The sequence below is a fragment of the Corvus moneduloides genome, chromosome 3 (genome assembly GCF_009650955.1).
Source record: "Corvus moneduloides isolate bCorMon1 chromosome 3, bCorMon1.pri, whole genome shotgun sequence".
NCBI lineage: Eukaryota > Metazoa > Chordata > Aves > Passeriformes > Corvidae > Corvus > Corvus moneduloides.
Window position 1 is genome coordinate 60,273,693 of NC_045478.1, and position 14,548 is coordinate 60,288,240.

Sequence of the window (14,548 nt, forward strand, 5' to 3'; positions counted from 1 at the left end):
AGAAGCTTCAAATGCTCATAACACAGTAGAGTAATCAGGCTTTATGTGATCACATGGTGCAAAGCCTTGTGAGGAAATCTGTGGTCCTTAAAAAAAGGCATAGCTCTCAGGTGGTGATGGCTTTTTACTTAAATCTGTCAGGTATTACCGGACATTAATGACTTTAAAATCATCTTTACATTAGGTTTTTATTTTCTCAAGACTGGCATGTTTTTAAATAGTTTAAAAAAAAAAAAAAAAAGGAACACAAATTATACCATGAGACTTAAAGTTGTTGAAAAAAAAAAAAAAAAGACAAGCCATTCCCCTTGTCATCCTCTGCTTAGAAGGTATCTTCTAAATAAGCAGGCTTGGGTGCTTTATTTGTGTGATTTTTTTTTTTTTTTTCTTCCAAAATGAAAGCAAAACAGCGACTGTCAGTTAATAATAAAATGAATAATATAATTACATAATTGACTTGCTTTCATGGAGCACTTGCTACAAGCATTAGTGAACTGCAGTGGAATAGTACACATCCAAATGCCTGAAATATTAATGATTTTGCCTGGCTATTGGTGCCCGTATTATGACACTTAATAATCCTGAATGTAGTTGGTTCATTTTAACAAAAGATGCCATTTTATTGATCCAATAAATACAACATACTCCTCTTTAAAAAATTAGATGGTGCCTATATCTTGCTGTATGTATTTTCAGTATTCAGGGAGGAAGAAACAACTTGCTGATTTTGGACAATTTGCCTTATATTGTATTGTAGCTACTGATAAAGCAGGTATTTTCAGTGCTCATATTCCTGCAAGAGCACCGCTGGCTGCTCAGAGAAACTGAATTATTGCCCTTTTCTGTGATGCCTCTAGAAGTGAGGGATGAAACCACTGTGCCTTCCAGTGGGCTGGGATTCCCTGTGTGGGTCTTTCCAGATGGATTTCTTGGCAACTGGCAAGATGAGATTATTTATTCTCAACAAAATTGTTCATGCTTAGCCCCCATTCAATTTTTGTAAATTTGAGTTTTTATAGTCTGGTAAATGTGGGTGCTGTAAGATCTTAAGACTATATGTATTTATTTTAGAAGACAAATTATAAAAATCGAAGGTTTTGTGGTTGTAGAGATGAATTCCATTCAATTTAAATTTTACCTAATGTTTATCTTGTCTGCGAAGTGCCTCCTAACTCGGAGGGATGAGCTTCTCCTCCCTGACCTCACTGGAGAGCCAGTTTTTAATATATCTTTGGACTCATTTGCTCTAACTACCGATTATTTTAGCTGAGTGGGTTAAGGTAATTGGGTGAAGCATTTTCATGAGCACCAGAGGCCTGAATTGCTACCAGGAGAAAAGCAGGTGTTGGGGAAGCAAGATTTAAAAAAAAAAAAAAAAAAAAAAAGAAGGGGTAAAAGAACAGAAGTTAACCAACAAAATTAAGTCGTAGACAAAAAAGCTGAAACAGTAGTGTTAGCGGTGCCGGTGCCGTCACCAAACTGCCAGAACCGTGTCTTTGCGAGGCAGGTTTTCAAAGCCGAGCTCTGTTGTGCTGCTGTAATCCTCACGGTGGCAGAAGCACCGGGCGGCACTTTATCGCCTCGGCTGGAACTACTGACGGCCTGAGTTGTAAAATAACGACTGTCTGAGCGATTCTGGTCGTAACGACGTGCTGCACCCACTGCTAAGAAATGGTATTTGCACAAATTCGAAGGAAGCGGGTGACCGCGGGGCGCGTCACCTGCGGCTCAGCCGAGCTCAGCCCCCGCGGCCGGGGCGGAGGGCGGGCGGGCCGCGGCTGCGCCGTGAGCGTCGCGCCCGGCTGCAGTTGCCGCCATGTTGCGCCGCTTTGCCGCTGCGGGCAGGTGAGAGCCGCGCCGCGCCGGGGGCAGCGCGGGGCTGGGCAGAGCCCCGCGCCGGGAGGCGGCGGCCGCGCCGCCCTCGCCCGGGCCGGCGCCGACCCGGGGACGGGAGGGCAGGAACGGGGGAGGAGGCGGCGGGAGGGTCGTCTTCTCGCCCCTCGGTGTCTGCCCCCCGCCATTTCGCGCGCAGGGAGGTCGCGCTGCTGCCGGCTGCCTCCCCGGGTCGGCCCCGGCCCGCGCGGGGGCTGCTGGTGGTCGTCCTTGAGCGCTCCCAGGTTCTGCCCGCGCCCTCCGCCGAGGGGCTCTGGTCGCCTGACACGGTGCTGCCAGACCCTCTCGTCTTTGCTGGCCGGGGTCGCCACACTCGGCCTCCCTTCAGGGTCCCGGGGGCGTTGCTCGCGGTGTGTCCCTGGCTTATGGCAAGGTCACCAGCGATACGGCGGCGGGCCTCAGAGGTGACCGTCCTGCCGGCCCGGCGATTCTCCTCTCGTCGTGGCCCTTGTCATGTCGCGTGACAAGCACGAGGTGTTAAAATGGGGAAGGATGACACAACCTGCGTGGTGTCTGTGCCGGGCATCGCGGCCGTGACGCCCCGTATCATTTTCCGGTACCCGCTGTGGGGACAGGGAAACGTCCGTGTAAATGCTGGAGAGATTCAGTCCTGGGAACCCGGTGACTGCAGGTTTTTTAGGCTTTTTATTTCCCAGTATAGGGACCTTTTGGATAGCGAGGGAAGGACACTTCGGCAATTGTCTCTGCTTCTATTTTTAATCAATAAAGATTAGGTGAAGCTTTGAATGTCATTCAGGTTACTACTGGCTTTTCATTGTTGTCCCTGCTTTTCCCTCACCTGCATGCTTGGGAGGGTGCACGAGTCTTTGCAGTGGCCTGGGGGCTCGGTTTGAGAAGCAGCAACATCACGCTGCAAAGCCCTGTATTTGTGACCTTTGTGTGAATTCATCTTTGCAGTCAAGCTGCAAAGTATGCTTGCTTTGAGCTCTTGAGAAATGGAAATTGGATTTCTTTGGCTAGGATATCACCCCAGGTACTTAAAGCAGCTGATCATAACATTAGTGGTTTCAGTCTATTTCACTGGCAAAGCCCAAGTTTTACTGAATAAGACTACTTCCTTCTGGTTTTCTTTTTTTTTCTTTCAGAAGCAGTGCTAAGTTGGTAGCACCCTTTGGGTGCTTGGTGTCTAGGCAGAAGCACACTCTTCCTGACTTGCCATATGACTATGCTGCTCTGGAACCTCATATTAATGCAGAGATCATGCAGCTGCACCACAGCAAGCATCATGCTACCTATGTGAACAACCTGAACGTTGCCGAGGAGAAATACAAAGAGGCACTGGCAAAAGGTTTGTATATCCACAGTCAACAGGTGAGATGGAAGCTTATTGGCATAGATGATACAGGAGAACTACAAAAGGAAAAAAAAAAAAGAGGGAAATGTTTTCTTACAAAAGTTTTGGATTATGCCACTGCAGTATTGTTAGGAGAAAATCTTTCATTGTAGCTTCAGTGGTGCTGAAAATTGGAAATCAAATGTGAGTAAAAAGCATGAATTCCATTCTCTATAGTGCTGTAAAACTAGAGGAAGATAATTACTGATTGTTGTGGATCTAGTCCATATTGCATTAGTAACTTGAACCAAACAAAGACTTGAGTCAGTAGGAAATGGCAGTCATTTTGCTGAACAAGTACTTTGCAGTAAAAGGTTAATAGCAAAGTTAGATAAAGTGAAATTTGTGGGCCTTGATAGTTTTCACATCAGATGCTCTGCTTACTCTTGGTACGTAATCTCGGTTGCCTACAAGTGGAGGTAAAACAAACGTGCAGTTAATGTATACAGCAAGCAGTGGAGAGACTGGAATTTGGGTGCCAGCTATGTCACTGGGTCAGATTTAGGGGTCATGTAGGTCACAAGCCCATGTGAGACACTAAAATATGCAGCAAGTGATCATGGAATTTTTGGTTACAATCTCAAAACTGGAGATATGCTTCCTTCTGCGAAACTTTGCAGTTGTAGCAGAGCTACCCTAAAACACAAGATGCATTTTTTCTAAATTTTGAGTATTTCAGTTGAACTGATGAAAGTGTGTGAAATAATGTGTATATCTTTTTAAGAAGGTGAAATATTTTCTGGGTTGCTGTTGTGTTGATCTTCTTAAAAGGTATCAGTTTACCTCAGATAAATTATTACTGTATAGACTCAGTTTCCTCTGCTTGCCAGGTAGCTTCACAGTGGAATTTATCGGCTTGGGTGAAAGTTAGAATTGCCAAAATCTGAGTAAACCTGAACCATGTATCCCTTGACAATTAATTGCCAGTGTATTCGAATAGAGAATGGGGATTTTCAAGTACCTAAGTAAGCCTAAAAATAACTTGTACAGTCTGAATTAATGAACTGATGAGATTCGATTAAGAGTCAGATGATCAAGACTGACTGCTGCCTTGCCCTGCCAGTGGCAGATCCAGGAAAGGTGTATTCTGGAGATGTAATTAGTGCAAACACAACTGGGGAGGGAACCTGAACTGTAAGAAAGCAGTGTGTCTGCTGCTGCTGTTACTGATGCTGTTTAATGACCAAGGCTTCAGCCACTATTGGAGGCAGAATTTCTGGTTATCAGAAGCATTTGCAGCGTTGTGGATCCTTTGAGTTATTTTTAAAAAATCATATCTTTTGATAGCATCTCATCACTTGCTGTTGGAATGTTTTACGTAGAGGTAGAGATTAACTTTTCCTTAAGGATTCTGCAGAGATTATTTTCCTAATGGATTATGTATTGGTTGTGGTCGTGCGCACCAAAGCAGACAAAGAGTTACTTGGGATATTCATGATTGTGCAGTTTCTTTGGTTGGTTTTTTCCCAACTGGTATCCCAGTATACAGTGTGCAGTATTTTGACTCTAACTAGAAAATGTTTTAAGACCAGGGCAAAGTCTGAGCTGTCACCTCATTCTGTCGATATTGTTGTTATTTTTTCATACTTAAAACTGAGCACAGGCAAAAATCTTTCTCGGCTGTGTATCAGTGTTGGATTATATAACATCGGATCAATATCTCTTTTCCAGACAGCAGAACCTTGTCAATGTCTTATGTTCAGCAACAGAAAGTAAAGTATTCTCTTCAGATTATCTTTAACATGTTCTTCACCTATCTGTATCTGCATAGAAAACTCAAATAAAAGCCATCCTGTTGGCTTATGTTGTCAGTTCATTTGAAAATACGTGTGCACTTCTGTGACAGCGCAGGACTTTGTTTCAGCATCAACTGGTCCTGACTACTGGCCCATCAAAATGTGTCAGATTTGCTAATTGAAGGATATTAACTTGAAACTTACTTTCAGTGAAAACTTGTTCCTACCATAGTTTTCCCTGCTCTTCTTCGGCCATGATGTGACCTGTGATTGTACTCTTACATGACTTAGACTGAGAAACTGAGCTGACTGCTCTCGAGCACCTCTGAGCTTCTTGTCTTGGTTTACTGAATTGTCCATGGACTCTATACCAATAAATTCCAATAAACTTTTGCTGTAACTTAAGGGCAAGTTACCCCTTTTCAGTTGTTTGTGGGGTTTTTTTTTCCCCCAATGCAAAGTTCAGCAGCACAAATACTGTTTTACAAGGACAATGGTCAAATGGCATGTCTGGTTCCTAGTAGTCCTGAGGAGTGGGTTCTTCTAAAGGATGGTGGAATAAAGAGTGATGAACACATTAAAGACTTCTAAGTTATTTTTTAGTTTCTGGCTTGCTATATGTTGTATACTCTGGGTGAACTTGCAAGTGTCATTAAGCCATGCAAAATTCAGGGAAAATGTCCCGAAGATGCCATCTGAGTGGCTCTGAGAGACTTGTTAACCTTAACCTGATATCTAAATCCAGCAAATAATGTTTTTACAGACTGCATTGGATGCTTTGTTTCAGTGCTGTAGCCATCTGTGAAGGTTGTGAGGAAATGCTGAGAACATGGAATCCTGAATTAAAACCTTAGTAACAGATAGACTGCTGCTTTGAGTTGTGCTACTGGTCTGAGGCTTGTCTTCATGTCTGTGTTGTTGAGGTGACTTGGAAAATTTACCACTCAGTCCTGAGAGTGGAGGAAACAGCTGCCCCCACTGATTCCTTACTAAAGAATGTATTGCAGTGGTGGAAAAAGCCTTAAAAACCTTTGAAATGCTTCAATGCTTTTAAAAGCCAAAAAAATGATGACAACATTTGTATTGAAGTGGTGCAGCACTGTTCAGAGACACAAGGCACCAGTGAATTCTTCAAGGAATACAGCATTTTGTGGAGGGAGAGGAAGTACAGAGCTGTTCAATCTTGATTTCAGATGCAGGATTCTGTTGTGTAGTAAAATTATTTGGGTCACTTTTCTGAAAGTATCTCCCTCCAAAAAAACCCCAAGTGAAACAAAAGATAGGAAAGAGAACAACATTTTGTTTATGTGCTCACTGTATTTACTGACTTTTCTCAAGCACAAGCTGTTTGCCCTGTAAATTGTTTAAAGAAGTTTAAAAATTCTTAGTTTGCAAATCAATGAGCTAATGGGTGAGTAATACTCTTGCCTTGTAGTGATGATACTGAAGAATTTATAAGTGCTGGGTCGTCAAAAGAGTTCTGGCTGTGCTCATTGTTTCATTCTGCTGTAGAATGGCAGTAGGTCTTACATATGTAGTATGGGCTGCCCAATAGTTGCAATATTGCAGATCACTTATTACAGCATAAGAAAAGGTCAAAGATAATAAATCTTTATTGTAGTTTGTCTGTGACTGTCTAAAATACAGCTAACAGTACAAACCTTATGTTTTCTATTGATAAGTTATATGCTCATAGGAAGATTTTGGAGATCAGTGGAAGCCTAATAGAAACTTCCTGCCTGTTGTGGTGGTGATAATGTTTTTATTTATGTATTTTTATCTTCTGCATCCTTAGGTGATGTTACAACTCAGGTGTCACTTCAGCCTGCACTGAAGTTCAATGGTGGGGGTCATATCAATCACACCATCTTCTGGACAAACCTTTCTCCTAATGGAGGGGGGGAGCCTAAAGGTTAGTGCGTGTTACAGTGGTTTATTGCATCAGTTCTAATTAATAGGTAGAATTGATGATCTTTTCTCACTTTGAAAAAGTCTAGAGAACCTTTATTTTTCAGAGTTAGTTCACCTTTCTATGTGACAGTTACCAAAATTCTGAGGTATTGAGGGGGTTTTGGATGTAAGCCAAGAGTATAAAAAGCTAGTCCCGTACCAAATATTTTAAATTTCTAGAGCTGATTATGTATACGCTGCAAAATGCCTGGCTGCTGCTGTATATATCCTTTCCATCTTCATAAGAGAAAATAGTTGTACAAAGCTGTGCTAATTAAGTTGCTGTGTGTATTCGGTTCACAGAAAGGGAAGAAATGTGCTGCAGACCCGCCCAGCCTAGTGGCTGGAGTTTTGCTCCAGTTTGGATAGGGATAGTTTAGCAGTTAAAGCCTAAAGGAAAGAATCCCCTTGGGGAGGATAGAGTACTGATTGCCTACAAGTGACCTGCAATTAAAGGTAAAGGCCCTATAGTACAGATCTCACAAAAGCTGTTGTGATAAACTTCAGAGGTTTTGATGGAGGTTTATATGGCTGTGGTCTTTTTGTGCTTTTTTTCTGTTAAAGGAGAGCTGATGGAAGCCATCAAGCGTGACTTTGGTTCCTTTGCAAACTTCAAGGAGAAGCTGACAGCTGTATCAGTCGGTGTTCAAGGATCAGGCTGGGGGTGGCTTGGCTATAACAAGGAGCAGGGGCGCCTACAGATAGCAGCTTGTGCAAATCAAGACCCTTTGCAAGGAACAACAGGTCAAGTTTCTTTCCTTCCCTTCTGGTTCTGTAGCTTTGATAGGCAAGTGTATGAGAGCTGAAAAGTGGTTTATGGACAATGCTGAGAAGAAATTGATGGATAAATAGATCCGGAAAACCAAATGTCTCTTCTAGCAGAAGTGAAAACGCAGTTTTTAGAGCAGCATTTGTAAAGCAGGACTTAAAAACTCTGAAGAGCAGTAGGATTAAGTGTCTTTCTAGTCCAAGGGAAAATAGATGGGCCATATTGTGAAAGTGCTTTTTAATTGGCCAATATTTTAGATTCAGCTTCCTTGGATTTTTGAGTAGCTGGAGTAACTTGCACATATCAAGCAAGATTAAATTAAGCCTCTTGCCTTCAGATTTTTTTTCCTCTGGCAGAGGAGCTGTTCACAGCACTGTCAGTGAAGGCCAGACAACAGGAGAGGGGAAGATGAACATAGTAACTCCTGTTCCAATGGCTGGGTTTAAAATGGAGCCTTACAATTGCTTCCTTTATATTGACAAAGAGTAATGAGTGTCAACCAAACTAGTCTAGGATGTGATTAAATGTTACAGTGGGCAAGCAGTACAGCACTGGCAATAATCTCTATCCAAGATATTCTTACTTCCTTAGAGAGACATGGAAGTGGTAATGGCAGGCTGGACATCCTTTACAGAGAGAAGAGGTCATGGCCAGTGAGAATCTGCCTGCAATGTCCATTCACCCAAATAATTTTGCAGATACCTTTAAAACATGTTCCACAGAATTCATAGAGAATGGCAAGGAATTTAATGTATTTTCAGCAGTTTGTGTATTGCCTATCAGTAGGGGGAAAAGAAATTATAGACTTAGTATAGGGACATAGAGCATAATGGGGGTAAGTTTCACCCTCCCTCCTGTGAAAATTTACCATTAAAAATTCAGTAACAAGGGTATTTTAGCACAAAAGCAAGGAGGTAATTAGGCACTTAATGAATAGCCTGTAATTAAAGTATTGGAAGCGAGCTGGCATAGCAAGAAACCTTTATAATGTAATTTTTCATGAAAGTGCTTGCATAACTGTGCGAAAGATACAAACCTTTCAAAAATTACTTCGTCTAGTTTTGGTTATGTCTTCAGGGCAGTTCCAGAGTATTTATACGTGTTTACCCGAATCAGCTCTTTCAGTTTATGCAGAGTGTGTGTGTGAGCACAGTTTTGTTAAATATTGCAATAAGGACCCGTGTGCTGCAGAGCTCTTTGTCTTCCTGCAGAGTAAGACTCAGAAACTGGGAACAGCTTGGGGATGCAACATAAAACTTAACATGTAAAGTGTGTTTTCATGCATTTAAAAAATTCATCCTCTTTTTTCACAGGTCTCATTCCTTTGCTAGGCATTGACGTATGGGAACACGCTTATTATCTTCAGTATAAAAATGTTCGACCTGATTATTTGAAAGCCATCTGGAATGTGATCAACTGGGAGAATGTATCTTCAAGATATGCAACTTGCAAAAAGTAGAGTGGAATTCTTGCACAGACTACTAAAATGTCACCAGTTCTACTCTGATACCACTCTTGTAGTAGTGCCTGTGGCTTACAAATGAATTGTTCTACTGCAGTAAGCACTTCACTCATCCAACAAAAGCATTTCATAATCAAGCAAAGGGTCTGCTTGTTTAATTCTGTGAGAGGTATTTACTTAAGAGTTCTGAAGCTTTAAACTGTTGTGCAACAAAGGGAGACACTTTAATCTGTTCATTGCATATAGAAACATAGGTCACCTTGCTGAAGCTTAATAAGGTAATGGATTTCCTTGTTGCACTAAAATACCTAAGTGGAAATATGTACTACTGTTGCTATAAACAAATAAAACTCAAAAGAAGAATCTTCTGTAACTGTCTGCAAGAGACTCATTTTTAGTAATATCTGGTCTAGTTACTTGATTTTAAAACAATTGGAAGAGAAAAGTGCCTTTTGTAATTTGTTGTATTACAGGCTGCAGAGCTTTCATAAAGGTTGAAAAGATAAATGAAAGGGGAAATAGGTGTTGCTGTGCCTGTCTGAATTGACTGTCTTCAGTCATCCCTACCCCTTCCTGCATCTCTTAAGTGAGATCTTTGTGTATCGCACTGACGCACGGGTGTTGGAAGCATTAGCTTGGGCAAGAGATTACAGTACTGGCTCAGGCAGATTGTTCATATAGGGCCTCAGTGACAGCATGTGACACTCATTTCATACTAGCTGTTCAGGTATGTCTTAGAATGTCCTTTAACTAAAGAGACTGATTCCATGGAGGAATCAAGTATGAGTTGTCTCTGCACAGCCGTGTTCCTGAAGCAGTAGTAGCAAATAAAACTTGATGCTTGAAGCAGGGATGAAGTAACCTGCATGGTGTAATAGAGCATGCCCATGGTCTTGAAAAAAATGGTTGGCATGTTGTACTTCCCACAGTGTCTGCTTGAAGGTGAAGGAAACTGGAGTTTTTTTCTGTTCCTTATTACATACGGTGAAGTACCACATAGCAGAGATTGAAAAACTGGTGGAGTGCTCCTCATAATGAGTGACTGCTGAGGCAGGGCTTTGTTAGCAAGTGCTGTAATGTGTATGCCAGACATCCTGGTACTGCACACTCCAAAGGAACAGGAGGTAAGTATGCCTGTAGACTGGTGCTCTGCAAAGGAGTGCTTAAGCTGTTGAGGAAGCCTGAGTTGGCTCCGGGTGGTGAGGCTTTAAACTATGGAGAGCTCCTCAAGCATAGCCAGCGCTTGCTGAGGCTCTAAAGGCAGGAGTGTGAAACCCAGCACATGCTGGTAAGGCTCAGTTTCTGCTGTGCATCAGGTTAAGAGAAAGTTCAGCTCCTCTCCTGCTTCCAGTCAGCTGGTGAGTCAGTCCTGCTACCTTGTGTCCTGTGTCAGTCCGAATGTGGAAAGTCCTTGGCTGTAAACAAATGAGAATGTCTGGGATAGGAAGATGAGAGCTTACTAACTGTTGAAGGTAAATAGTAGGGACAGTGAAGCAGTGAAAATTATTTAATGCTTGTTCTGGTGGACAGCTGTAAAGGACAAAGGTTTCTTATGTGGTTCATTTGAAGTAAGGGCTTGGTTAAACTCTTAATTCCATACTGCTGTGAAATCTGGAGAAAGTGGTTCTTGTGGCACTATGAGCTGGAGTATGTGCCTGTAATTTAGCAAGTCTGCTAGCAAAGATGTTGACTGGGCAGTGGAAGTGCATAAACCTCTTACTAATCCATGTTAGGCAGTAAACTTGGAATTGCTGCTGAGAACTAGCACTTTGTGTTACAGTAGTTGCTGTGGTGGTGGCCAGGTTTGTCTCCCTACATGAATTGAGAAATAGGAAGGGAAAGCCTTACAGCTGATCTCAAATGCCCTGTCTGGACAAATCTGAAAGCCATTACTCAAACATGAAGTTAACTGTTTGTTCTACCTAGAGCTTCCTAGCCCTAGTGGTAAAAATAGGTTTGTGTGTAAAGTCATCCCCAACCTGAACTGTGCAGAGCTCATCAATGAGCATGGAATTATTTGTAGACTTGATCCGCATGACAGGAGCAATGAGTTTGCAAATTTCATGCTGGATTGGTCTTTGACCTGGACCAAACAGAAGAGTTGCAAAATTGCATCCTGACAGTCCCCAGGGCTTAGCCACGTCGCTGATGAAGATGCTGTGTTTGTAGACACAGTTAATTTGTGTGTAGGCCACAGTATGTTCAAATAAAACCTTGGAATAATTTTAGAGAGGGGAACAAATTGCAGTACATAACCCAAAACCTGGGAAATGATAGTGTGTCATGGCCTGAAAGAACAGGGTGCATCAGGTGCATCCCATAATAAATACTTGCAGGTGGCAAAGCTGCTGCACACAGAGACTTTGGTTTGCACATTACTGGTTTTGGTGGCCGAAGTGTTTTTCAGAAACATGCAGTTGGGTCCAAAAGGGCAATATGCTGCTGGGAAATGCAAGCGCATGTTTGTGACTTTTTGCTGGCCTGTAAAAAGACATTTGAAGGCTAATGTGAATCACAAAGTGTGCATATCTTGTTCTGTACCAGAACAGATTGGAGTAATTCAAGGTCAGCCAAACTGAGCTCTTGCAGCCTTTCTGCCGCCCCCCGTGACAGCCCCAGTGAGCCCTCAGGATGGCACCTACATCCTGCTCGGAAGCAGGAGGGGTCTGTGGGTGTCTTTACTGAGCATGCAGAAATGGAAATAGATTGAAGATGCTTTTGTGCTCCAGCTTCTAATTTCTGCCTCCCAAATTTTTATTTTACCTTTATCTACAGCATGTATTAAAAACCCCCCAAAGTAGTAAACCCCTAAACTGTCTCCAGAAAATATGGACAGTTGACTCAGCTTGTGAGCTGGTAAGCTCTCATAGACATTAAAGCCTCTTTATTTACTGAAGACTTACTTGTCTTTAGTTTGCATTCAAGAATTTAGTTCTCTCTAGTGTAGCAAAGTAGGTTTAAAATGCCACTGTGCCATTCTGCTAATATTTTACATGCCTGTTGCATTGACCTTGCCGAAGTTAATCATTACGCTACTATAAACTGAAAGAGTTGTGTTTGCAGTCATGTCTAATACTGAGGAGATAAAAATACTGGTGACTTGTTAGGCTTAACCTGCCTTTTTTTTCTGCTTAATAATTAAAAGTCATGCTCTCAGATTTTGTCATAGCTGCTATTACTCTTGTTGATTTAAAAAGCAAGGGGCTCTGTGGTAGGAGTGTGTGAGTCTGCAGAGCTGAAGCAGCTCCTGTCCCGGAGACCCAGAGCTGTGCCTTCCCCACTAGGTGGGAGTGTCCGTCTGTCTTACTCTGTTGTCTTCGGGCTTCCAAGTTGCATTTCCAAGAGTCAGGTTACGAACCTGGCTGGGTGTTCTCACTGCTCAGGAGGGGATGTGTTTGAATTTCCACTTGCTAAATAATCAAGGTGACCCTCGTCAGTGAACAGTATGTGGGGAGGAGACAATGCTGCTGTGGAGAAGGTGGTTTATGGTAATACATACAGTCAAATAAAGAATTTACTGTGACTAGAGCCAGGCAGGCAGAGGCTAGAGGGAGGTAGTCCTAACTACAGCGAAGATGCTCCTAGGGTTCCCATCTGCCTCATCAGGCTCTTAGCGTGTCTGTGTAGGGACACTGTACATGACATCCTGAATGGTCTTTCAAGTCCAGAGACCACAGATTTAACTGCAGGGGATGAAATCTGTCACACTGCTGCAATTAAGCCAAGTCTGCAGGGAGTACGCAACCTGAGGCACGGAGCTTTGCAGTTACAACTGTGCTGCTTTATAGGGCTGCTGCTGCAGCAGCTTTTCACTGGATCTTCTCACCTAAAGAGATGGATAGACCAATTAGCACAAATTGGTAAACCTGCTGCTGGACCTGCTGGAGCTGGTGGTGGACCCACACAGCCTTGTGACACCACTGAAGCAGCTTTGATATATGTCCCATAACAGTGTTTTAAAGCATGTCTGGATTTATGGCAAATCCCTGGAGCTCAGAGAACTCCCTACAGCACAGCACTTGGGCAGTGTTAACATTAGGGCTTTGTGAAGTGACTGGCAGTCCCCATAGTTGTGGGCTCCTGTTGCATATAAATTTGAAGAAAAAATTACAGTTTAATTACAGTATTAATTTCTGTGGAACTCTGGGGAAACATGTAAAAGTTGCTGGTCATTGCACTTGGTATTTGCAGACAGGGGCTTTAAGAATCTGACTTCCTGTGACAGAGTTTTGTTCTGGTAGGAAAGGTAAAAACTTTGCAAAGTCCAGGTCTGTCTTCAGTTAGACTACGTTTCCTTAGTCCTTTCTTGTTCCCATCACCTTCTTTCTGAGAGGGAACCAAGTCTATACTTCCCTGGCTTCTCCCTACCTCTCCTGAGGTCCCTTACTGAGCCCACTTCCTTTGGAACGAGCTCTGCAGTTCTGTTCCTTGCAGCTGTGTTGCTTCTCACCAGCTGCTCCATAGTGCCTGCATCTTAAGGGCTTATGCTACTGGCGCTAGGACTGTAGCTCTAAAAGGTCAGATCTAGAAGCAAGCAGCATTGTAATTCAGCTACTTTTATCCATAACCTTTGCAACACTCACAGTATCAGAAGATTACTGCACAGGAATTTCAGTTTTGCCTTGTTTTTAAAAGAGAAGGTTGGAAGTTTTTACTCACTTACTACAAAAAATATCACTGACATCACATCAGAGGTCTGCAAATCAGAAGGCAAGAGAAAAGAGTATCTGTTCATTTAAGTGTCATGATTTGAAGGTAGTCTCACAATTCTGAGAAGGACTCATTTGTACTATTTCAATATTTGAACTTGACAGGAAATTGTGATGTTGCAACCCTTGTTTTGCCTCTAGAAGTTCAGACCTGAGGTAGCTAAAAGCAAGGGGTTCCAGTTTTCAGGAATTTTGAACTTTGGCTGTGGTCAAAACTGGATACAATTGACAACTTGTCAGTGTTTCCAGGAATCCAGAAGCTCCCCAGGCCCTACAGCTGTCAGGGAAGTCTGGTGTCTTGTCTGTGAAGGCAGCTGTTGTGGGCTTCAAGCCTCAGGCTTCTCCAAAGGTCATTCACACAGAGCTGTTTCAAACAAAACCTTTTGGGCTCATAAAGGTATTGTTTAAGAAAGCTCTCTGTCTCTCTGTGTATCTGTCTTCTGACTAAATGCTTCACTGGGATATTTCCAGCTACTCTTATCCCTCTAGCAGAATTGTGTTAAGAGGCTGTAGGGAGGAGGGGAAATGCAGTCTTTCAAAGAATGCATCATCAAGCTGTCTTCGATTTCTTCCTCCTATAAAAGATGCACACAAGCTTGGCCAGCCTGCCAGGAGAAGAGCTTGACTCTTGGCTCCCTTGAGTGTTTGAGTTCGTTTCCCAAGTCACTGAGAGGA

General features: G+C 42.7%; 1 protein-coding gene across 1 annotated transcript; it reads left to right on the plus strand.

Moving 5' to 3' along the window:
• The first annotated feature begins 1,567 nt into the window (after positions 1 to 1,567).
• On the plus strand, positions 1,568 to 9,537 carry SOD2 (superoxide dismutase 2). Its single transcript, XM_032101824.1, has 5 exons — positions 1,568 to 1,845; positions 3,000 to 3,202; positions 6,779 to 6,895; positions 7,498 to 7,677; positions 9,016 to 9,537. The coding sequence occupies exons 1-5, from the start codon at positions 1,817 to 1,819 to the stop codon at positions 9,159 to 9,161; spliced, it is 675 nt and encodes a 224-aa protein (XP_031957715.1). The 5' UTR covers positions 1,568 to 1,816; the 3' UTR covers positions 9,162 to 9,537.
• The last annotated feature ends 5,011 nt before the right edge of the window (positions 9,538 to 14,548 follow it).